General features: G+C 36.5%; 1 protein-coding gene across 2 annotated transcripts in view; it reads left to right on the forward strand.

Moving 5' to 3' along the window:
• Positions 1-26,391, forward strand: part of LOC110381285 (muscle-specific protein 300 kDa) — a 187,644-nt gene that overhangs the window by 2,394 nt on the left and 158,859 nt on the right. For both annotated transcript variants that reach the window (XM_064037392.1, XM_064037391.1), the window contains exon 2: positions 7,652-8,190. In XM_064037392.1, coding sequence (XP_063893462.1) covers positions 7,701-8,190 — 490 coding nt within the window. In that variant the 5' untranslated portion in view covers positions 7,652-7,700. The remainder of the gene's footprint in view (positions 1-7,651; positions 8,191-26,391) is intronic.

The following is a 26,391-nucleotide window of genomic DNA, read 5'->3' on the forward strand; positions in this document are numbered from 1 at the left end:
TATTTGAAGAAGAAAATGACATATTCCGCCGACCCCAAGTAAAATTTGGGAACAGGGCAGGAGAAAGAAGAAGATTTACAATACTTATTATTTGTATTCGATCAGTACAACCAAGTGGTTAAAAGCCAACAACCATAAACAAGATCTTTTAAAACAATCATTCGTTTCGATGACTATTTCTATCTAACTCATATTCATAATCATTCTAGCTGTCTGGCTCAAAAATCGATATATTTGGCGGATACCCGTCTATACAAAGCAGGTTAACCAACCTGACACGCTTTGATGTACTCTATCACAAAGTAATAGTAATTGGTTTCATATGCGCAGCGTGCGTCTGCCACGCCTGTTGCAACCTCGTTATACTCATATTACTCATACCTCATCTGTACACTAAGTTAATCGATATTGATATCCCCCCACTTGATATCCTCCCCACCCCCTTTCCCCGGTAGCGGGTTAATAACTACATGCTGTCCGGTGCCACGTGGAATTCTGAGGTCAATATGTAAAATTTGTAGCGACACTGATGTGAATTTTCATGTTGATGAGAACTCATTTGGCGATAAATAAAGTGGCCTTTTCGGCTTTCATGATTTCAAAAACAGGAAAATTTGAGACTGAAAAATATCCGTTATACTGCATACAATATTAAGTATGTGTCTTTGTAGAAGGTGACCCGTGTGGGGTTAATTTGATAGATGATGATGACTCCTGATTCATAGATTTAATTGTTGCTGAGGCATTATCCTCAAAAATCGTTTGTTTACCAGTTGCCACGATATAAGATAGACATTATGTCATACAATCGCTACAGAACACCTAAAAATAGTCCAAAGTGCAATCATCGCATAATATTGGCGCCTTGTTTATTTCTGCTCGTCGTCATAAGCACACTCATTACACCCGAATTGCAAATGATCTAATGAGTGATAACCTTGACACACGCGATAATAAACGTTAATTACTTGCACGGAGAAATATCTGCAATATGGACGAATTGTGATAATTTACATGGTGATCTCAGATCTCAGCTGAGGCTTGCAATGAGGAAGCAGAAATCATTTGGCAGTTTTTCCGGGTGTTTGTTTATTTGTCTTAAGAACAGAAGGCGTGTTATGGTACATGTTTGTTATAACAAGCTTTCTTTCCAAATTCAGTCCAAGTAGAAAATGGGTCTTTCGCAAACACCCTACTTACAAGGAATCGCGATTCTTGTAGGTGTTGTGAACACTCTTTTTGTATTTTTTTTATACCAAAACTGCAAGGTAGGTATAGGTTCTCATATGAAGTTCAGTGATCTGGGTGAAGGAGTTCCTAATAAGCCTTTGATCAAAATTAGGGTATACGTTCAAAATCTATTTATTGAATTAACGCATGAACACTTAAAATTTTACCATCGCCATCGGTCTATTTATCAGGCCATGCTGATAAATAAAAGGTGCTGGTAAGGAAAGGAGGATGATGATGATGATGTTGAGCAAAGAATCCTTTATATTACAGAGAAATTATAAGATTTGACCACACTGTGGTAATTTTGCATATATCTTGAAGTGAAAGCCCATATAGGTATCATTAATATTCGTCACTTATTAGTAAGATTAATTTCAAGTCAGCATTGAGGTCGGTCCGTTTTGTACGGAAACTGTGCAATTTAAAAGCATGCCTCTACCAGACTGTTTGGTCATATTTGTAGAAGATACCACAAATAGTATGGGCAACCCATCGTCCCATTTACTGGGTTATGTAATACAAACAGTTGCGTTCCTGAAATGAGCATTTAATGTTTACCATACTTTTCAACCAGTGCGTGCTGACTGAAAATAACGTCTCACTTTTGTTTGTTTACTAACAAAAGTTTTATAGATTGGGCAATTTTTTTTATGAGTATTTAATATGCAAGTGTTTGTTGTATGCTTATGATAATGTATGGTGGGATGGATTAGGGTAGTAAAAAAAATGCTTTTTATAGTTTTGGGGCGTTGAACTTTATTACCTACTCCTCCGAATGATTTGTACCTTTTGTTTATATAAAAGGTTCGTTGATAGAATGTTTGAAAAGAATCATTGTCATTCATTTATTATGCAATCAATATTGCAAATGTACTTCTAATACACTAATTTGCAATATCTTCGCGAATTTCACTGCAGAGCAAGCGCCCTATAAAAGCGCACATATTAACACGATATGCATAATGAAATAATGATTTGTAAATATTCCGCTGCCCTATTGATCATCGATTAGTACTAACAGGTTGCTCTTCCTCATACCTCTGGCATCATCCACACTTGATACTGAGAATTATATTACTGATGTGCTTTCCTTACATCAAAAGCTAAACTGAATTTGATCCAATGATATATCGGTCTAGTCCAAACAAAACCTCGAGGAATTAGGACGTTGATTCATAGGTGTTATCGACGTTCCAGATTTCTTAAAAGAAAATGGCTGTTGAGAAGCAAATGGAAAGATTTGTCTGTGTAGAAAAAGATTTTGTCTTTGAAGGGGTTGTTTAGGTTCTATGCTTATTAATACTGCTTGATTTGGTCCCTATAGTTTTTTTTCTTGTGGTGAATGACTTTAAGACTGGTGTAGAAACTTGTCTGTTTGGTATATTATTTACTATACATAAGATTTTCAGTCATCATTCGTTTTCACAGTCAGTGAGTTCAAAGGGCGGTCAGAACAAGCTCCATCTGTTGTCTTTAGCTGTGTATGTAATTTTTGGGAATCTTTAGATTTTTTTATTAAAAGGAATGTGAAACTGCTAGGTACTGAAAGTTGACTAGAATATTTCTTGGTTTTTACATACTCGCACAGCATCATTTTCTCATATTGATACGTAGCCCGACATTTCAGCGTCTGCAGCGAAACTGCGTCATCTAATCGGATATGTGGTCTTCCTATAATATTATGTAGGTGTTGCTGACAGGTTCATTGGCTTGTAACAGCTTGTCTCTGACAGCTTCATGTGAACTATGTCATCAGGTTTGCCATAGTAATTGTTTTGGTAATAGCAGTACATTGTGTTACTTACGTATTCGTTCTCTGCAACTTTGTAACTGTCAATTCCGTACTGAAAGTTATTACATGTATTTATATGAATGAGGTTAGAATGTTTGCAATTGCTTTACATATTCTTTGTTGTTTGGGTTTATTTAGAATGGTTGTAAAGGTCAGTTCATGCGGAGAATCTTGTTAGATGTCTGCTATCGTTCTGCTATCATCGCAATATTTAAATCACACAGTTCTTCTATTACTACTTTACTTTTAGGTCTGTTTGGTAAAAAAATATTTAACGTTTCCACCGTTGGCCACCCTGAGTCCGGTTGAGTGATATGTTGTAACGATACTCTTTTCTTAGGCTCGAATGAACATAAGAACAGTTTTAGATTTTTTGAAAATTAAAGATTTCATCAAATCACTTCTGCTAAAATCATCGCCGCTCAATCTCAAGGCTAAAGCTTTTATAAAAACGTCTTCAAGTAATTGTAACAACTGGGTCAGACTTCCAAAAATAACTGAAAATAATCACGATTTAGGTTAGTTTTTAATTATTTGTGTTTTGAAGGTTTAGTACATTTTAAAATGAAGTTCAGCAGTTTTGTCCGTTCTCTGGCGGTCGGCCAAACTACTAACAAGCGTATTGGGTAGCACACTGTCAGATGAAAAATGTTCCAAACTATTCGCATTGGATTATGATATTCTGCTGTTGAAGAAATAAAATCGTTTTGCATTTTTTAAATACCCTGGCCGCTTTGCAAGCAATATTTACGGCTGGTTGCACCGAAAATTATGTTGTAGTTAATTTGTAGCACAAAATGTTGCTTTTGTTTATTGCATCACGTTTTACAATGAATATTTTGTGCATAGTATGAAGTTGTTCCAACAAAGTGAATAAGAACAAGATGAGTTTTTCCAAATAATGGAAATGTATATGCGAGTGTTGAAAACCTAAACGACAATGTTGGAGTCTAACGACATTAATTTCGTAGCAAGCGTAGTAGCGTAGCAGTGCTACGATGAATTGTAGAGATAAAGTCACCATCGACCTTAGTGGTTATGTTGGTAGGATTAACAGTAACTAACTGTAAGGTTCATTATCATAGATCATTTGACCTTACCCGAATTTAAGATCGAACAAAGATGACTCATGGAAGACGGTCAAATCAAAGCTTACAAACAATCATAAAAAGAAAAACTAATGCATTGACTGCAGGTGTTGAGCGTAATAAAAACGAAATAAAAATTTCCAAACTGAAATTTTCCGCGAACACTGAAAGAAGCGTATAAGCGAATATGTGTATCAAATTATTTTTAAAACTGGACAGTTGGCGAATCTCCTTCAAGGAGTTGATGCAATAATTGTGTGAGATATAACAGTCTCGTGATTCAGGCTGACAAGTCACTGACCTACAAACGATGTGATTTATGGCAATTTCACTTTTGTCGTTGCCCTTTCTGTTCTGCTTGAAATTAGGTTTGGGAAAACTGATTGATTTGGTGATTATTTAACTTAGACTGGGTATCTTATCCATGGAAAGTTGAACACGTTCGTTAAGTTTTTAAAGTGCCTGATTTTGGTTTAAGCCAGTACAAGTCAACTTTTGCAATTTTAACCATAACTTCGAAAGTATGGCAAGTATACAATGATGGCAAGGAGACAAAAACCGGTACAACTCTAACTTAACCTAGTCTTCAAGTTTTTACACTAGCCACGAAGATACAGCAAGCACGTCAAAATCGTAATAAAGTTAAAAGAAGAGATACAGAATTAGCCATATATCATGCTGTATAGGATTTAGGATCTAATTCCGTCGATTATATCACTGGCTGCAAAGCGATGCCAATATTAGAGCAGTATATTGACTCCAGCTGAGATTGACATACTGAGCTAGAAAAACTGGTTTTAGACCTGTCAGAGCTTGAAATTGCTATAACTAATTTGATTTGAGGGCTTTTCTTGATGGTGATGGGTTTTCTTGGAAATGTTATATTTTTTAAAGAATTTTGTAAATGTAATATTTTGGATTAGCCTGGACAGTTTTTTATTGTAATTTTCAATAATAGGGAAAAGACTAGGCAAAAGAAGATATCATGACATAATCTTTTTGACATACATGAGGTCAATATATTTCAGCGCAAAAAAACTGTTAAGTAATATTGGAATGAAACCGTTCCTTGTATACTTTCAGGTAGAATACCGATTTATCATAGAAGTTTTACCCGTGTGTTACAAATTACAAATGTTCACCATTTTGCGTGTGATATATTTCATAAACACTATTGATTATATTTTATTTGTAACTTTGATGGCTGCCCACGCGCACGCCTACTACAGTTTTATAAATGTTAACGTTTGTGATTTACCGATCTCCTGTTACATGGTCGAAATATTTTCAAAGTCTATTTTTACGGATTCGTCAAATTCATCTGTTATAATATAAAAAACTTTATCACCCTGAAAAAGGTTAGCAAATTGGTGCCATCAATTTTTAGGTTTCAGAATTATTTGCAATTTCAGAAAGAACAAATATGTTCACGATTTTTTTTCGGCGAAATCAGCTGCAATATTTTAAGACACCTTAATCCTCAGAAGTGGCATATTTCATATAAAAAGCCATAAAATATAATAGTTATTTATTTTAACAGCTAATGGCCCATCAAGACAATGTTTATGCCACATGCCTATTAATTTGAAGTCACCTGTCGTCGTTGGTCATTCACAGTATTTCGAATAACCCATAACACCGGTTGGCATATGTTTCTCCAGGTTGTTACATAAGGGGTCTTCACGCTGGCACGGTTGGAGGCCGGCCAGACCTCGTGCCATTGCCCAGAGAGTAATTTTTTTGACATATGCTCGTCTGGACGGCGGCCATTTTATACGCCATCTTTGTTGAAGTTCGTTGACTATTTCATTTATTGAAATTTTTGGTTTGTTATTTCCTTGTCTGATGTTGATGTCACCATGAATTTCAATAATTTTTAAGCATTAGTAAGCCGATTCTAATATTCAATACAGTTCTTTACCCGATTTGATTTCTAGTCTTTATTAATTTGTGGTCATCATCAGCCTCTACAACTCTCTCTCGATATAAGCTTATATGTATTACTAAGTACGAGTAGAAATTTTTGTTGTCTTTATGATCTCTATAAATATGTATTCCCTTGGTTTGAACTTGCTCGTCATTCAACAGCGAAATGTGTTAACATTAGGAAAAAGAACTTTATTGAGAATTTCTAAAAGTGGCGACGGCTCGCCTCTTTTATCGTGTTTTGAGAAAGGCCTGAACAGTGAACACGTTAACATTTGCCAAACACACAGCTGTTAGGGACCGGTTAATTGCTTTTGCCTCTGACTAGTGAGCCAACGCCCACTTTTTTTTCAACTGAAATCGGCTTGGAAACACGTTGTATATGTAAAACCATTTCACGTCTAGACTCTCAAGATTTCTTACATGAACTGTTCTAGTTTCTTTCCTGTCACTGAGAGAGTTGTTTCTAAACAGTTTTTTCATTCCCCTGCTTGGCTTATGTCCAATATAATTTATTCAACGGTTATGTCTTTCAAAATATCACCATTGCACTGTGCAGCCAAGGTCCCCATGGCTTGACTATTTATATAAATTAGCAAAATTATTTGATACGTTCATCTCCCTAGATTAATGGGACCTTTCGCCTGTTTTCCTCGACTTTTTATTAAACTGCTTGACGTTATGATTATGTAATTAGGGCAGATATTATATCTGTGGTTTTAGCTTTTATGATTTGGATGAGACATAAAAATATTGTTATTGCCTATCTGGTTTAACTCTTATGTTAAATATTTATGTTTCTTCATTTCCTCTTGCTAATTTTATAATCAGGGGAGGTATTTAGATTATGCTTAGCTTTCTCGGTTTACTCTCAATTCTATAAAATTAGTAGTAGTAGAGAATGTGAAAACATCTGGAATGGTTTTAACTTATGGACCCAAAATAGAAAAGCAAAAGCACATCCAATATGTTACTGTTTCCTTTAGTAGCCACTTAATCAGTAAGTCACATAGTTATCTCCGTACTTAAACACACCTAAATTATAGCCGGTTGCGACAGATATACAGCCAAAATGAGAAAGGGCCGAAAGAAATAAACTTTTTGGGATACCTATGCTTGCCGTGGAGTATTTCTTATTAGCTATTTTCTAACACAATGTCTCATTTTAGCTTCATAAAAACTGCATGATGGACACTTACATATGTTTTTGTTTTTATTTTGTTTCCAACAAGCTGATAGTCTTGTATAATATTTGGCAAGAGTTGAGCGGTGCTCCCAAAATTCTTGAAGCGGCCTCGAACCTCCAATACATTCCAACATTATCACGATTCAATAAATACACTTAAGAAACCATTTGTACTTAATAAAAGTATTAGGGCATCTGTTTCGTGAACATTGTGTATAGCGGTGTAAATGTGGGTCGTAACCCCTTCTCAAGACCCTAAAATAGAATGAAGAATTCGATTAGGAATAGATGTCTTCAGCCCTTTGCATGTTGTTATTTGGTGTGTATAGGAGTTTCGTTTTTAGAATGGATTTGTAATTTATGGATCCTCTGCATGAGCTTTGTAGTTGTTTGTACATTGTTAACAGTTGCTTTCTATTGTTACAGCGATGCAAATGGTGGCGTGACACCGGGTTGACGTGAATCAATCCGCGAGATGTCCCAGCCGCCAGGGCGCGGTCGCGCGCGGCCCCCGGGCCCCGCCTCCCCCCTCAACTACCGTCCCCCATCACCATGGGCTCCCAGCCCGCCTCCGCTCATATCAGGACCCAGGCACTCCACAGCCATTGTGACACCCCCTCCAGTGCATCCATCCCCAAGACCATTTCGACCTCTACAGTCTCCGCACAATTTACGACAGCATTCTCAATCACCTAGTTCTCATTTCTCCATCTCACCCTATCCCATATCTCCGATATTGGGGCAAAGTCCGGAGTACTATTACTCGTCGCCTTACGAACCAGTTCGGGAGTACGATTACGCGGGAGTGCCCCTGGAGCCGCCTCCGCCGCCGCGACCCATGATATACGAGGAGGATGAAGAGGAGCGAGGACCCTCCACGGCGGAGATCATTGCCCAGCAGTCGCAGGAGGGCTACGTGGACGAGAAGTTAGCAGAGTATCAGGCGACCATTCAGTTATTGCAAGGTATGTGAAAGCTTTGACAAATAAACATTCATTTACTAAATTAAATAATCTTAGTCGTTCCTATGATTCTTTTTAAGACAACATACATAAGTTTCGAGTGCTAATTAGGATGAAATCGATTTCATATAGTCAAGGTATTTTCAAAAATCTCAAAAATAAGAACAGATTTTCGGTCATAATTTTGGTTGTACCTGAAATAACATATGATTCACGACGCAGACTTTATTGTACTGTTTTATGAAGCAATAACTTTGTGCATCTCTGAAGTACGCTTCGGGACTGATGACGAATTGGTCATCATAAAATATTATGAGGCAGGTATCGTAGACTATATCAAAATATTAAACCCTTGGCCTTTCGACAAACTTTGTGTATGAAATAGCCTAACTGTATACTCAACGCCAAGTACCAAACAAAATCGATGACTATGTCGTTAATTATAAGGTACCTACTAAAACTTTAACGATGCTATTAAAATCCAATACATTATCACAGTACGTGACTTCAAAGTACCGTTGGAAAACAATAATAAAGTTCTTCAGACCGAATCTTGGTCATGGTGCATAATCTTAACAAAGACTAGCCAAATACACATAAGATGTACTTGAAGATACAAACACATGCGATGTGTCTTTCATTTATCGATGGAAGAGTAACCCCCAAAATCATCAAGACTTAGTGAGATCAGGCATAGAAAATTAACGCTCGTTCCTGCTCTCTATGAGAAGGGTCCTGTGCTCTGCAGAGGCAATAAAAAAACTAAAGATGATGATTCTCCAGATCCCGTTATTCTGAAACTGGTCAGTCTTCCTTTAATAAGTAGTAAGCAGTATCCACGCATAGAACTTACAATAGGAAAATAGCTTACATCTATAGGTATGCTAAACAGCCCACGCTCAGCTCTTGTTTTGTTACCAATCGATTTTCAAAGACGTCAGTCAATTTTATCGTTCCGTTTGGAACAGGTGGGTCATGCAGTTGTTATGTATGAGCGAACGATTTTAGAACTCGATCCTAATTTTGGAACATTATCGATATTCGAGAGCGGGTGATTCAAAGTTTCGTAACGTCTGGTCTAGACTGCAAACGGTATGTGGAACGTGATCCTGAAACGTTCCCGGACGTGCGTTGTTTCTAGGGTTTAAATTAGTTAAGACGGTTGCTGTTCATTATTTTGATCTGTCGTACTTTAATTCTATTTCTTAGGAAAGGTATCCCTTTCATATAAATATCAGTATCGCTCATTTATTAAGCTTGCAGATTAAGCGATTTTAGACTTCATATCTGCCGATTACTTTTCCATACCGAATGCCTCTCACACTAACACTGAGCGTACAAATTAATTAGATGATCAAACAAACAGATATTTAAACAGGTATATGATCGTTAGTACTTCGATCAATTATTACCAATATGCATCTGCACCGTTTAAATCCAATCCAACTTTGTTTCACTGGTCCTGCCCTGTCATTAATACAGATTTCATCACACCACAAAAATTTCGCCAGCTGCTGCCAAATTGCAGGTTTGCAACAAACTGCAAGCTGTTGACACATAAACAAACAGATTGGGCTAAATTTACTGTTTCACCAAGTTCACTGACGCTCGTCGTTGGATCGTAATCATTTGAATCATCGTCCGTTGAAATGGCGACAGGAACTTATTTATAGTGAAATTATTTTCTGAGATATTGGCGCCATTTTATCTTTATTTAGATTTGTGCTGTGCCGTTATGAATATAAGTTATTACTTAAATTTTAATTAAGTCATACTGAAGCTAAATTTATTTAAGGAAAACTCAAAATACATTTTCGTTCTTCCCTAAATAAATATAAAGTCAATGGGTTACAGTACATTAACCAAGAAAAGAGTATCACGCAAAATTATTTCACAGCATTTTTTCTCATATCTTAAATCCGTTCCTCCACGTAGTGCCATTAATGTTTCGCCAACACGTCTCGTTAAGCGATCATGTGGAAAATTGAACAGCCGCGAGCCTTTCATGTGCGTCACTGCGACCACGGTATGCAGTGATAGGGGACTCTTGATGGCTTCTCATGGGCCAACCTAATGTGTTATGACGTGGAAATATGAAGGTCTATGTTGTAGAACATTGTCTATCTCGTTGAAGGTACTTTGGTTTACCTTGCTCCACTTGTTTGTAAGTGCAATCAACTCTAAAGTGGAGTTTATTTTGATGGAATAAATGGGGCTTGATTAAAACTACTTCTATATGAATGGCGATAGCTGGTACGTTCCCGAAGCCACTTAGCTGAATGGCCAATATTTTGAGCCACGATTGCGTACACCTCTAACCCATCCGTGTACAACTATTTGTGTATCTTATTAAGTAGGTAAGTGTATAGGTTTACGCTATGTATTCACCTCTAGTCAGGTTCGTGTTATCTGGAAGGTAGCTTTTTCATGCATGTCGGCCAATTCACTTTACCTAGTTACTGCTTCTCGTATCGTCGTTTTATCGAATTTCCCCGGAGCTTCTATCGGTGGATGTCACGCTATGTCGAGAATATGTGCCTTTCCCCTTTGTTTGAATGTTGATTGATGTTCGTTTGATGTTATGTTAACCATTTGTGTGCATTGTTTACGATCATCATGTCATAAGGAATGGGGGAAGCAAAGAAAGTCTTTGGAAAGTCGATTTGGCAAGTAAATGGGTATGAAATAAAAGGGGGAAGAAATGATGGCTTAAATTAATGCGGTTTATGTATTAGAAGCAGTAAACGCAATGAAATATTGTTTCCCTTAATCCTTACTTATTGTTCAGTTTAAATATAAAACTGCAATAAAACGATATAGAGGTAGTATTATTTTCGATTCTATAAGCTGAATTTAGACTGACTAGACAGAGATCGTCTAGCATCGTATGTAACTGTATGTCAACCGAGCTGAATACTCTACCGTATAACTAGCAGTTAGCAAGTGAAGTTACAGAGCTTGGTGATATGCCAAAAGCGATAATTTGCGAGGCGGTGTAGTGCATGAACAGCCGTCAATCACTATCGGGGACATGTGTGTTACTGTCAATCATGATGCAGCTTCACTAAATGTGAAATATTTTACAATACTTCATGGGTTGTACGGTGGGTGCGTCTAGTCTTACGTTTAGGCTTATTATATTCCTGGTGACTAATAACTTAAAAGTCGACAAATGTTGGCAACAAATAAAATAACTTGGCAGCGATTAAATATTTTCGCGACTATTATAATATGTAAGGTTCAAAATTAAGGGTGTTATAAAAACTAAAAACTAGCAGCTGCGTTTGGGTAGTAAATAAACTATACCAGTCAATTGAAATATTAGGTGAGGAGCTATTTATAATGACTTGGCGACTAATAATGTTAGTTGGGTGGCAAAGATAATATGTTACCAACTATTTCGTGCCGACTAAAAACCCAGTTTTAGGCTTCGCTTTGTGGATAGCTCTAAATATTAAAAGGAGTACAATAAAAAGGAATAAGAGTAAATTATTAATATTGTGTATCATAATTTCATGAAAACGGCGGAAGGTGCGGTGGTATTATCTCACTTGGCGCACTATGAAGATGGTAGAATTTAATTTGGATTCATTTTATTTAGCATATTGCCATTTATAACCTTCAATTAAAAAAAAATTGTATTAAAAATTGAAGTTAGTGACGAAAACGAATCGCTGCAAAACCGACTCCACGTAGTCTTGTCTGCCCTACCCCTAGAGTGCAATTCAAAACCGCGTAGGCGCGGAGGGGCGAGGCGGCCTGCGAGCTGAGGCGCAGGTAGTTTTAACGCTCGCCGCCGTGGCTGATGCTGGCCGGCCCTGCCGGCCAGCAAGCCGAAGCTGCGGTGGTGAGCGTGAAAACCATCTGCGACGATAAGCTCGCATGGGACCGCCGGCGCCCCGCAGCACCGGAGCCGTGACAGAAGTCATGCTTGCTGCATGTTGCATGCTTGCTTCCATGCTATTCACCTATAATTTTGAAAATAACAGCCGCAAAATATTTTTTCTTCATGCCATTTTAGACTTTATTTAAAGCTATTAAAAAGTCGCACAATATATTTATAATATGAGCTAGTTTATATTTTTTCTTCATCCTAACAATTTTAAATAGAACCTGATTTTATTATTTATGAATGCCCATTTTCTATTTTATTGTCATCATTAAGTTGTCGCTTAGATATTAATTCAGTCGCCAAAATAAAAACTTGATGCTAGTTTAAATTAAGACGGACCCCATAACTGATATATTAATATGCTACCTTTGACTTATTATGATACTCCTTTTTAGCTGCCAACCCATTATAAATGGTACCCACTCTATTATTTTTTAAAACCTATATTCGTTTTACTTAGTCGCCGCGTTAAATACATGCCTTACGTTTATACGGGTTTCATGTTGTGTTTGCCTGTTTGGAAGGAAATTGTAGTTACGAAATTTCGATATCTTCTTGGCAATTTGGTAATGCGTCTACAGTGCCATTAGATTCCTCATGCATTAAAAATATTATATTATCTATTTGGTATTTATCTTATAGTTCACTGACAGGTAAGTTTGCTTTTTGCAATGTGTTACAAAATATTCAGCTTACGATCTGAAGTTATGGGATTTCGTCATTTAAAATTATACATTATTTCATTGTAAAACCAAACGATAAATTTTAGTTATTTTACTTGACGATATCTACAAAATGTTAATACGGTTATTATTCATTAGTTACTACATTGGCAAGATGACAAGCAGTGAAATCAACAGTTATCATAAAACTCGCTGTAAAATTTAACCGAATACACTTCTAAAATCACAGTGGAATTCCGTTCTGCCTCAATTACATCTTCATCTACGCTTTTATCAATTGGAGTTACATCACTTAATGTTGCACGAGTGTTTAAAGAATCAGTTTGGTTGCCAAAACAAATTTTACTAATGTAACGTGCAAATGCATGGAACAGTGAACCTGTGAGATCATCCACCTTGCCGGATCCATGGGCGAATGACGAACGCTTCCCGTTACGACATTTCTATTCTAATTCGCGTATCGTTTGGAGATGGTCTACTTTTGGTTAGTGTGCAAGGTCGCGATTGAATGTTGTATGTATTAGTTCCTGAATGTAGTTTTGAAATGTCATCAAAAAGTATTGTTATCTGTTTAGTGCTTTTTTGTTGAAAAACTAAAGGCCTTTTGAATTATGGCGACCATTGTCTTCGTTATTTCTCGGTGTGATAATTTCTAATTTTATTTGACACAGATGACTTCCATTCTTCTGGTAGTTCAGTCCTTCCATCATCATCAATCACGATGACTTGATATTCATTGATGTCATCGCCAAAGGTGATCTTGGATGGATTACCCTTTCACACTTGGCTACGATTTCCCAGAAACAAATGGCAAAATTCAATTTTGATGTCATCTTCTAAACGAGCATTGTCTAACACAACAATGACATTGGCGGGCTCTTTCATCGCGTTCATGCGTTATTTTTAACTGAAGTGCAGTTGGATGGGTGCACATTAATCATTGGTGATACAGAGAAACTGATTCATAATCAGAAGCGGGTGCTTAATTAACAGATGTGTGCCAGAATGTTGATGAGTTTCAAATTATTGGGATTGTTTTAAGAACTTGAGTTGCGTACAGCATTTTATTCATTTAATTTCGACCGTAATATTTAGACCCTATTGAGATTCAGTTAGCTTATAGTAATAAAATACAGTCAAAAACGTCTATGGCAACTTCGTTCAGAACAACATACCGGTTAAATTGACCAAAATCAAAGGTCCTGCCTGAATCCTATATGCTATACCTGTCACTGGTTATTACAACTATCGTTTTTTATGACTAAATATGAGTAGTCCCTTCGATATCGTCATAACATTTTGACTGTATTACAGATAAAGAAAATGTTACAGAAGTGATTTTTTTTGCATTATTTAAGAAAATACGATTTCTTAAACTGAATTTATTAAGGTTTAAAAAAATATTATTTTACGGTATTTGAACTTTTAAATTCTTATCTAAATGTTGTCAAACAAAGCTAAGCAAACAGACACAGATTTAGTATTGGCTAGCCAGACAAATGTCACGAGATTAGATGTAATCAGGTAAGATAAAAAGATCTCAATGCCAACGGAGCGAATTTAGGTCCAAACTTGCATCATCGGTCGAAATAAATGTAGAACATGTGAGCTGCTCATTAGTAAAAAAAATCTTGAGCAGTTCATGTTTGCTAATTATTTAATTACAATAGTAAAAACTTGTGCAGAAAAAGTTCTTGACACTAGTATATGAAAGGAAAGAAGACAATAAATTATTGGCGGTGTCATTATTTTAGGGAATGCGTACCACTCTATTACTCTAATGTTAGTCCCTTTTCTTTCAACGGCTATTTATGTCAATCCAAATATGACAAATGTTAAAATTTTATTGCCTGAATTTGAGTGGTATAGCTATTCATTTGAATTACTTCCCCGTCTAGCCAGAGCGTCGGCGCCGGCGCCCCCCAATTTTAAACACTGCGCTACCCTCTGTCGCCTGGCCGACAGCCAGATTCTCCTACTAGATTACTTCATTAAATACTTACAAAGTTTCATATATTACTAAACAAATAAAGGACAATACAAACCCATTAAGCAGTTATAGAAACAAATTGTTTTGCAGAACCTACTGGTGTTTAGAAAACTATGTTTATTGTATTTTTCTCTGGCGATTTCAGTTAAACTTTTTGTTCTTCGTCTACAATAAATAATACTACGTTATAGTATTATTTATTGTTTTGTAAATTGACAGCACTTACTCATCTGTTGCTTATTTCTTTCCACTGAGAGCTTTTCATTTATCTTAAAGCTGGATTCCGTAACCTCCTGTATCATTTCTTATAAATACGCGGAAATCATCATAAATTATACACATGCGCAATTTGCCTTCAAATATATCGGTTTGGCCATCTCTTACAGCTGATACGAGTCTAGTCTGATCGTCATCCGCCCCCGCGCTTATCCCAATGACGTCATCACTTAATCGTTTATAAGACACGAGGAAAGTGTTAGAAAATTCGACCTCGAGGTCGATGCACGAGTCGTTATTTTCCTTGATGTCATTCCTATTACTGCAAGCTTTACCTATCACACGATATTTCTGAACACTGTCTGCATGATCATCATGTTTGTCTTCGTCGTCTTGTATAAATTGATTTTTGTCTGCAGATTGACTCGCATAATCAGTATTATTTGCCTCAGACTTAATATTTGTGTTCGCTGAGAAAATATGTATAGCATAAATGCATCTGAATTTTGTAGTCATTTTGTTAGCTGACGCACCCTAATGGTTGCAAAATAATTTCTGCAAACTGATTCTTGTGGTTGAAAGAGATAATGCTTTTAGTTAAATACAAATGCTTTTATGACCATTAGCTGGTCATTGTAGTCACAATGAGGACGAGTAAATTAGTGCCAAAATCCAGCACAAGTTGTGGCACATTGTGGTTGGTTAGTTCTATTTCAGTAATCGCGCCACATCTTATGAATGTGGGCTGTAGAGTTTAGTTTACACGGAAACGTTACCGTAGGTAGTTTATTAAAATTAGAATGTTTCCACTTTTGGCACATACATACATGATTATAGTAGACAACGTGTTTCAGGTATAGACATGCTAGAATGAACGAAATGAAAAAACGAATGAAAACCAGTATACCTTATTCACTTTACAAAAATGAATACCATTTCCGTTGCAAAAATGATCCGTTCTAATGTGGCAGAGTTTATACATCAACTGAGTTTTAGGTTTAAGTTAATTCAGGATCCTTTTCAAGCAATATTTGTCATACTTTTTGTGAATCTCGTAGCTGCTATAAAGCCATTGGCATTCTACAATATTTCTACAATATTTGAAGAACAATTGTCACGTCTATGAAATTGCTATTTACAACTGACCTAAATGTATTCTCTGCCTATGAATGAGCGTCTTCCAAGAACCTCTCACGCAGTTTATCATGAGCGTTATAATTGGAATTTGCCAAAGGTCTGTTAGATCATATTCATCTGGCAATGTACGACGGACGTATTACATTTGAACGTTCTATTATTTATATTTTGGCGTCAAGCTAGGGCGGCAGAAAATAAATGTAGGTACATACGGTGGCGCTTCATCAAATTCTTGAATAGATCGTATTTTGTTTAATGTGATGGAATGTGATGCAACGGGAATTTCCCGCCTACAGTTTTCAACCCACATTATTCTAGAAGCTACACTTTTTTCAAGTCTTAGATAACAACACATCTCAATACAACACATCTTTCTAAATATTTTGGTTTTGCTCAGGGAAAATACAATTTCTCTTATGTTACTTGATTGTTACTTTTATGACGTTGATGATACATAAGTAAAAGTGTTCAGTGATGTCGCTAAGCAAGAGTTTCTTCTTAGAACCGTAGCCGTTAGTACCTACAGAAGAGCGTCTACACACTAACCCGTTAATTCTAGTTAATTATAATAAATCAAATGGCTTTCATCTTCTGTAAGACACAACAAGGCATAAATCTTAGTACCCTGTAGGCGTTTATTGCTGAAGCACACCAATAAAGACTCCCATGAAGATATGCTGTAGCTCTCGTAAAATATACGTTTTTGCCGTAAACTTTGAATCGGGCTAGTTTTCGGTTTTAGTGCGGTAGCAATTACCTGGTTATGTTGTTTTAAATACCGTGGAATAACAAGATTGGAATTAATTAATACTAAAAATATTAGTTATTACAGTTTTGCATTTTAATAAAGGCTCTGTAAGTGGTAACCTGTGTATCGTAATTGTGCAGGTTCATTTACAGCGAGATCTGCTACGAATGTACAGACTATCTAATTACCCTTTAAAACTGTTCCCTTATATCTAATTACTATAGAACATAGCGTACTAGTATTAAGTGTTATTACAGCTATCAAAACGAAATTATTGCTAATTATATTTGATCGCCCCATTAGGAAATCCACATATCCCGCCGCAGTGCTAACATTCTTTCAAACGATTAGCACTTCTAAATCAAACGTGGCAGAGCATAAATTCGTTTGTATGCGACATTATAATCCCGCTGCACACGACCAGTCGAATTTGTATCTACTTAAAGACGTGGTTGTTTTATAAATAAAGTTATTTATATAGAAAAGTACCGTCAGCAACACCGCCTACGTTCCGTATCTATTTATAAGAATTACTATAATGTTAGTGTCGGGATCACCGTGAAGTTTTGTGATGGTTTTGAGCTTGTAACGTCTGTCATTGCTGGAGGGTTAAGTAGAAGTGCATTTACTACTTCAGTTCCATTTTACTGGATATTTTTGACTTAGTAAAGTACGGCAACGTCAAACAATTTTTCAGCACTTATAATTTTTTACTCCAAAACAGAGGCCGACGTACCAAAAAATCAAAATCAAAATCAAAATCTTTTTATTTCACATAGGCCTTTGCAGGCACCTATGAAACGTCACATTAGTTGCACGGTTCCAAAAAGTTGGTCTCATGGAGAAGAACCGGCAAGAAACTCCATAGACACTCTTTTTAAAAAGTAATATAGTCACAGTACAAACAGTCTATTACATAACAATAGCAAGCTCACAGAATTATACAATGCAAGAAAGTTAAACCCAAAAATTTTTAAGCTACGACGAGATAATTTTTTTATTCCTTGCAGTGGTAGATGTATCTAAGCTATTGAATGTGGTTAAAAGAAGACTCTAAATTGTCTCACTTTGTTTCAAGAAGTTTGTCTTAACTGAATGTATTCGTATTATTCTTGTATTAGTCCTCATTTTGAATACTCCTACTTTGCTACCCTTGCGACATATCTAGCCCATGAGATCATCCAAAGCATTATTTCAATGACTTCTAAGAATGGTATCGATTATTATTAGTAAATCTATAGACTAGATCTATAATAATACATTGTATTTTATGTAGTTTTATGTGTCCATAGGTTTAAATTTATGGAGATAATATATCGTGAGCATTCTTTGGTCCTAGTGTCAGAGTTGGCTTAATTCCTCTGACTTGGAATATCTTAAGCATTGGCACCTACCTATTTGTATTGACCTTATTTTAGATTACAATAGATTCTTCCTAAATGAAATTATCTTTCTACTAGTTACATACATATCGTTACTTCTCAAAACCTACAACATCATCTTTATGCAACCCAATCTTGTGCCGACCAGTAAAAGCAGCGTAACCTTTAAGCTCTTGTATATTTTTGTTTAACCTCTAAGCTAGGCTAACGTAAAACACAAAGAACAATAAACTTGAGTAAAAACTGAACATTTTGCCAGTATTTATAGTCAGACAGCCGCCTACGTCTACCTACGAACAACATACTAACCCATTTTTCACGGCCTAATCTTACAAGTTGTGTATGCTACTGATAGTTTTTTTCTTCTTTTATTTCGGTGTACTAATACTGGGAACTGGGCTTTTATCCTTGGCTTACTTGTAGCGTGCTTGTGACGTCAATTTATGTTACTGTAGGTTACTTTTGTTTGAGATTCAACATGTAAAAGGTTTTAGGGATCGGTCTTAGGTGGAATCCCTAATTGAGCACTGCCTCTTCTGGTCGTGGGGCGCAGGGGTTTGAGAGAAACAACGGTGTTCGGATACCGGATATCCATTGGGATCGCGTAAACCCCCAGATAGAACCGTTCACTGGGACCAGGGCGCAGTAACTGTCCGTGCCTCGCAAACTTCACGCTCTCACACGTTTTTGCTTCCCTTGCACTCTGCCATACATACTTACATGTGTCCCTACAAGGTGTTACATAGAGGTACATGTAAAGGAGGTACAAACCACTTTATCAGTTTCAGATTATGAAACAACTTTTAACTAAGCAGTCTCTCCATTGACCACGGTTTGCAAGAGTGTGATTTCTGCAGTTTTTGAAATCAGTAGCAGTGAAGCTTTCATTAACAGGGATCCTAATGCTTATAATGGTTGAGTTGTAGAAACAGGGATAAGTAATGTTCTGATAGTGAGACAGTGGTTTAAGATTAAGCTGTCTCACTAACAGCTTTGTTTTTATAGGTCTTTTTGGTATCTAGTTTTTGTTAGCAGCAATTAAATGGTCGAAAATAGCGTATGTATGTTTCATTTACTTTCTGGCTTGACTGAAGAAACATCTCATTCTAACCCATCGCGAAAAACAGGCGTGATGTCAATCAAAAAACACGTGCTTACTGACACATCACTAAAATCAAATGTTTAGACTATAGACAAGAAGCGATTCTGTTTTAGTATTTGTTCGTGAAACAGCCGGCCTCAACCTTAGTTCGGGGACGAAAATAACCCATCACACGTCCGCGACTAATCTATCGCTAATACTTTGGTTTAGACTTGCCAAATGTATTATTAGAACGATAACCTGTCTCCTATACCACCTGATCAGTTCACTTTCGTTCTTTGGGATTACCAGAAGATTTTGAGTTTTCCAAAATAATCTTAACCTACAAAATTATTTCAAGAAAAGCATATTTTTTTCAATGTGTCAAGTTTTTTTGAAACTATCAAAACGGTTTTCGTGATCGCATGATGTTTTAAAGCATCCCGATTATAATATAAGTTTGATTCTTATACCTAGCCTGGATGAAACTATTCCATCTTATTTTGGTTTTCATATTTTTCCTGTTCGAACAATATGACAGGGATTCAGATAAGCCATGTGCGAGCTTTGTAGCATATTTTACCTCGAATCCCTAGCTCTTGCCAGCCAACTACATACCTACCTGAGTTTCTGTAGAAATTGCTTTTTCCTACTTAGGAAGATGAGAGACAAAATGTTAAAGTAGTTTCAGACGAACAAATGTCAATAACCACAATTCTGTCATGATGAGGTCAATGTCCCTGTTCCCAGTTATTCTTAAACAGCACTTTCATAGGAAACTTCGGCAGAATGCGGTCACCGCGATGACTGACAACCGCGACGGTCAGAACTCTTCTAACGTTTGATTATATTTTGTTAACATTGAAAGTCAGGAATATGGACGTTCACCCTAATTGAGATTGTTCGGCTTTTGATGTTTTTGGCATAGTTCTTTTCGCTTTTAGAGTAAAAAAGACCGCTATTATATGTCGTAGACACACTGTTTTACTATAAGTTTGTCTAGTCATACAGCCTTGGATCTGATAGTAGCCAATCAAATGTGCTTTTATACCGAAACCTTCCAAGCTTTACTTCCACATGTGACATCCATCTATGTCTTATTCTGGCTTGAATAGATGCAGTCTCTGATCTCTCAGATCTGATAGCGAGGTTCTAGCAAAATGATTCACGCACATTTGTTTGCGAACAAAAGCAAGTTACAATTTTCCGGATGCTATTGAAATGTTCGCACGCATTTGTTGCTGTTTCCTGGAGCGAGTAGACCAGGAGAAACATTTGCACTGCTGCAGACCGATAGAATCTTGCCTTAACGATCCACGAGCCAGGAGTCGTAAACCATAGTACACGTATTTTATAAGGTCTAGGTCATCTCATTTACATGTACTGCAAGTTGATAACCCTTTTACGAGCTGGTTAACCTTGATGCTCTGTTGATGTCATCGCATGGGATACTGCAGTTTCAATTGCGATAATATTTGTTTGTAGTGTTCAACATTGTAGTAAATTTTATAGAGTTGTGAGCGTGGAGAGCAAAATGACTAGCGGAGATGTCATAACGCAAAGCTCCTAAGAAAGTAGCGCGCCAAAATGCAGGTGTTCAGGGGACCGCTACTAGCATCGTTACTAGCTCTGCAATTACACACCCCTTCTATGGAAACCGCTTATTATTTTCAAAATAAAATCACTATAGTAATCAATTAAGATCAATCTTTGACACGTTGGTTTTGATTTGACAAGGTACCTGAACGTCTCGTTAGTGATCTACAAGAAGGCGCCTGACCTACCTGCTTTATGGCATCTCCGCTAACTTTCCTTACTCCTAGTAATGTTCAACATTGTATTAAATAGAGTTGTAGGTTACTACACTTTATTGGCTCTGAATTAGATTGGATGTCGTAAATGTGTTGCCGTATTGTAGTTGTTCAATGGAAATATTGTTATGTTTATCACTGTTTTGTTTGAAGTCAATGGCATTTACCCTGGAGTGCATTGAAATTGGGTCGGTTAAAATGTTATGATAATTTGGATCTATATCTGACTTAATCTTTTAAATAATATTGTAAAAATAATGTCCAACTTTAGCTAGCAAGCTTGAATAAAATAGCAAAACTATGCCCATAGATGTAGGTGTGTTAATTGCTCTTGTTATTTTTCTAGGAGTTTACCATGAAATGCATTGTAAATGAATTGACTACAACAATAGCGTAGGTAAACTATGGTATATAAGGCATTATTTCCTAGTAAACAACCATGTTATCTGTGTTATGAAATAGATATGGCGTGTATATTATGCATGATAGTTTATAGTGCAATTAGTATGAAAATTGGTGCTTACACTGAGTTAATTGGTGCACGCTGGCAGGCCAACTTAATTTACCAGCTGTGCATAATGTTAGCCTGGCCTACATTATTGTCAGGGAAGTTCAAAGTTTAAATGCTTCGTTTTAGAAATCTGACTACTATAATGCAGTTGTATTGGACATTGTAAAAATATAAAACCGGCGAAATGCGAGTCGGACCCGCGCACTAAGGGTTCCGTACCATTATTTAGAAAATTAACAAAAAAAAATCACGTTTGTTGTATGGGAGCCCCCCAAAATATTTATTATATTCTAGTTTTCAGTATTTGTTGTTATAGCGGCGACAGAAATACATCATCTGTGAAAATTTCAACTCTCTAACTATCACGGTTCATGAGATACAGCCTGGTGACAGACGGACGGACGGACAGAGGAGCGAAAACAATAGGGTCCCGTTTTACCCTTTGGGTACGGAACCCTAAAAAAAAGAGATTTACGGTCGAACATTGAAACGTCATTTAATTTGGATAGTTTTAACTTCATAATCGAAAAGCATTCATTAAAAATACACTGAAAACTTCCCAGTGTCACATCTACGATAATTTCTGCAATGTAAATACTTTTAAGTGTTTAGAGCTTCAAGTTACGTAAGAGTATTTCAAGATAAGATTTGCAATCAAACTCTGAAAAATAAATACGCTGTAGATGAGAATACAATCGTATTTGATCCACTGTTGAATGAAGAACATCAACAAATCTTTTAATTCGTAATAAACACGAATGAAGTTGCTCACAACCTCACAATATTTTGACCTGCATTTCAGCCTAACAAATTACCTAGATACAGGCTGAAATCCATCAATACGTCGTTAGTTTCAGCCAGACTAAACGTCTAGCCTTTACACAAAACATTACACTCGAAAGTTCAGTGTGTTCGGTTAAAAATAACTTTTGTTGGTCGTATACTATCTGGGTAACTATATGGCGTAGTAAAACTTTGTTTAGTCGTTAAGTTTATCAAAACAATCTCTCCATACTATTATTAAAAGTATAAGAATCAGATGCATCAAAATTAAAATATTTCATTCGAACAACTTTACGTGAGTTGATTCGCAGTGTTCAGACGAAAGTTATAATATAACTAGCTTTTGCCCGCGGCTTCGCTCCCGTCAACTGACTTCTCTACTTTAACCTATTCTTTTTTCATTAGAACCTTCTCCTGATAATAACAAACACAACAAAAAAAGAATTAGCCAAATTGGTCCAGGCGTTGTTGAGTTATGCGCTTACCAACGCATTTTGCGATTCATTTTTATATTATAGACTAGGTACTAGAAACCTATTGTGGTAATGTACCCAGAATAAGTTATTTTCATATTTATTTTTACGTTAACCGATAACCTTTTACTTACTAAAAGTTATTTAACATAACTTGCAGTAAGATTGTAGCCAGCGAAGTATCAAAAAAAGCTAGAACATTAAAAAGTTCTTTAAGTTCCTCTTTCGTAATGAAAATTTAACAATTCGCGATTTCATTCTGAAACCTGATTCCTCAACAAACACTTGATTCATATAACAGTTTCCAGTAAATCCCAGCTATTATTTCCTAGCAGCCCTCGCTTCTAGACGAACGTGACTGCCAGTAGGTCTGCGATCACGCGTCGCTCTGAAAGGAAATACCATCCCGTTACTAATGTACCTGTTTTGTTTTACTATTTTGAAGGAAACGGTACTAAATGCTGGAGAAAATGCTAGTGCTGAAAGGGTGGGTTATGAAGATTTTGAAGGCAGATAAAATGATAAGTGTTTTTCAGGAATGAAACATAGTAAAACATTAGTAAGTAGTAGTTAAACATAGGTAGATTGATGACTGCTTTTACTTCCATTCAGCAAAAAAATCTCCCTCTACAATGAAACTTAACTTTGACTTTGACTTTGACAAGACCTACGGGTCTACGGAGAATACGGGTACGAAGATCTACGGGTTCGTTTCTCTTTCTCTTTTGAGCGACGCTTTAAGAAACAACGGAGTAACAATACCTCATTACCTTTGCCTTTTTTTATTGCATCTTTGAAGCAGAACATCGCCAATCAATTATCATCCACCCACAAAACTTTCAAACGAAATCACCAACAAATACATAGGTACAACTACTACTTAAACTTAATACTAATACATATACTTAGACGCGACTTGACCTAGGTGTAACAATACTAGCTCGGATTTCTAGCGCAGCCCGTCCGACCGGTCCGGCTATCTGCTTTGTCTGGGCCTGTGTACTCTTGTACGTAGGCGTTAAGATATGTAGCCTCCTTTATTGTGAACTGCCTTTTTGAGACTTCGTTCTTGTGGTCCCGACTAGGGACTGTTCTTTTTTAAAGTTTCCCTATGTCCTTTCTGACATATGGAACTTTGTGGCTGTAATCTGCATTTTTGCAGAGGTCCTCCGCCGTAAATCAGAGTTCTTTGCATTTCAATTACCAGTCTATAAACAGCTTTGCAGTCGTCGTGTCATCTCCAAATTGACAGTCGATAACAACTTACTTTAATCATATAAGAACATAATTGACAAACTCTATAAATTAGCGCTACTAAATAAATAAACATCAGTTAACCTTTACACTGGTATTGAAAGATAACTTCATACATATAATCCGCACCTAAGGCTTAAAGCTTGTTTAGATTCAATACTGAGATAACCTGACTGACATTGAAATAATAACAAGCTTATAAATCTTAGCTTATGCTGGTTGAGCTTTACGCAGTTTCATGGAATCACATTTAATAGAAATAATTATACTGTCTTGAGCTCAGGTTTGATTAAGAAATTACGTTCATCCTCTGGAGAGAGAAGGATAATTTTCACTAGCGCTTAAGATTTTTTGAAGTTAATGATAAAGTTTGGAAATACAATGAGGGCTATGTTCAACAGTGAACTTCTGTGGCTGAAATAATAAAAATAAACTTAAATTTATAATACGGTTTATTAAGAGTTGAAATGGTGCTTGTTCGGTCCGTTGTCAACATAAAGGTAGATGCTCCTTCATTCAGGACCACTTTATTCATTTATTTACTACATACTAATACAACCTCATTGGTAGTGTTAACCATGATGATTGAATCAGTGAAAGGGTACCTCATCAGGTAGAATGACAAAACGATTCTATCAGTAGAATAATTCATGGAGTACTTAATGTAATCACCTCGAGGCTTACCGAGGCGATGATCTCAGAATCACCTATTTTATGGAGTCCACCTGCAATTCTGCGAAAACCTTCGTAGTTAGGTTTTAAATCCAACTAAAGAGTCAATTTATTCAGTCGTGATCAAACTATTTATTGGATTGGCGCCAGTTGCATAATATTAAAACAAGTTTTATTATTTCCAGTTTGATGCTAACTTGATATATTATTGTGTTTATTCGTGTTATTTAGATAATAAAAACCGGCCAAGTGCGAGTCGGACTCGTGCACGAAGGGTTCCGTAAATTACAGTTAAATCAACCTATCTCAAAAACTATAAGAGATACTTTGATCAAACCAAAAATCGTTGAAAGAGTTAATTAGCATGCATCACCTCTATTTTTTTTAGAATTTTATACCCCGTAGTTATAAAAATAGAGGGGGGGGGACATACTTTTTACGACTTTGAGAGCTGATATCTCAAAAACCGTTCACTTTAAGAAAAATGTTTTTTAGAAAACTTTATATCATTTTAAAAGACCTTTCCATTGATACCCCACACGGGTATGTACATCGAAAAAAAAAATTTCATCCCTCAGTTACATGTATGGGGGGCCCCACCCCCAATTCTTTTTTTTACTATTTAGTGTCATATTTTTGTAGCGGTTCATACAACACATATTCCCATCAAATTTCATCACTGTAGTAGTTATAGTTTCCGAGTAAATCGGCTGTGACAGACGGACAGACGGACAGACGGACAGACGGACAGACGGACAGACGGACATGACGAAACTATAAGGGTTCCGTTTTTGCCATTTTGGCTACGGAACCCTAAAAATACCATACATGCCATAAAACTGCACCGATTTTACGACTTTCAAAATGCAGCGTAAATACTTACAATTTTTTAGTTACACATTTGAATTTTATGCAACAAGGAATGCACAAATATTTACCTAACGATAATTGAAGACATCTAATAATGGATGACAATTGATAAATGTGCACAATATATCTTAGACCGCCCACTGCACGATAGTCTGACCCACCTCGACATCGGCTGCACAGGCTCGGGACACTATAGTGAATAAATACATTACGCGTCTTAATATAATCTGGTTTCAAGTTCCTGCGCGTGCGTTGATCTCGATGCAGCGCGAAACTTTCGTCTCGTATTGTCGTCCAATAAGCTTTCTTTCGGTATTGTTGTTGGATTTGTAGAGGGGTAGGAGTGGCTGAAGAATTTTTTACTGCTATTGTGGAAACTGAACATTACTTTTTGTTTACTTTAGTATCACAATTATCATAAGAATCCCATATAATATGTGTTTAGGTAATTTGCAAGACTTACACGAAAACTTCATAGTAAATATTTAACTGTATAAAATTGTAGGGACACGTGTAAGTATGTATGGCTTAAAAATTTTGATTTTTCTTTAGCTTATGTTCCATTGCTGTGCAAAGATCACCTGCAGTGTGGTTTAGAAACTTTTGTTCCTTTGAGAAAAGTGTTTAAACTTGTCGTCCGCGCTTCTCTATTGGGCCACCTATAGGTCGTTTTCTAACTTCAGGATTCATGAAACTTAAGG

Source organism: Helicoverpa armigera, chromosome 13 (assembly GCF_030705265.1).
Source record: "Helicoverpa armigera isolate CAAS_96S chromosome 13, ASM3070526v1, whole genome shotgun sequence".
Lineage (NCBI taxonomy): Eukaryota > Metazoa > Arthropoda > Insecta > Lepidoptera > Noctuidae > Helicoverpa > Helicoverpa armigera.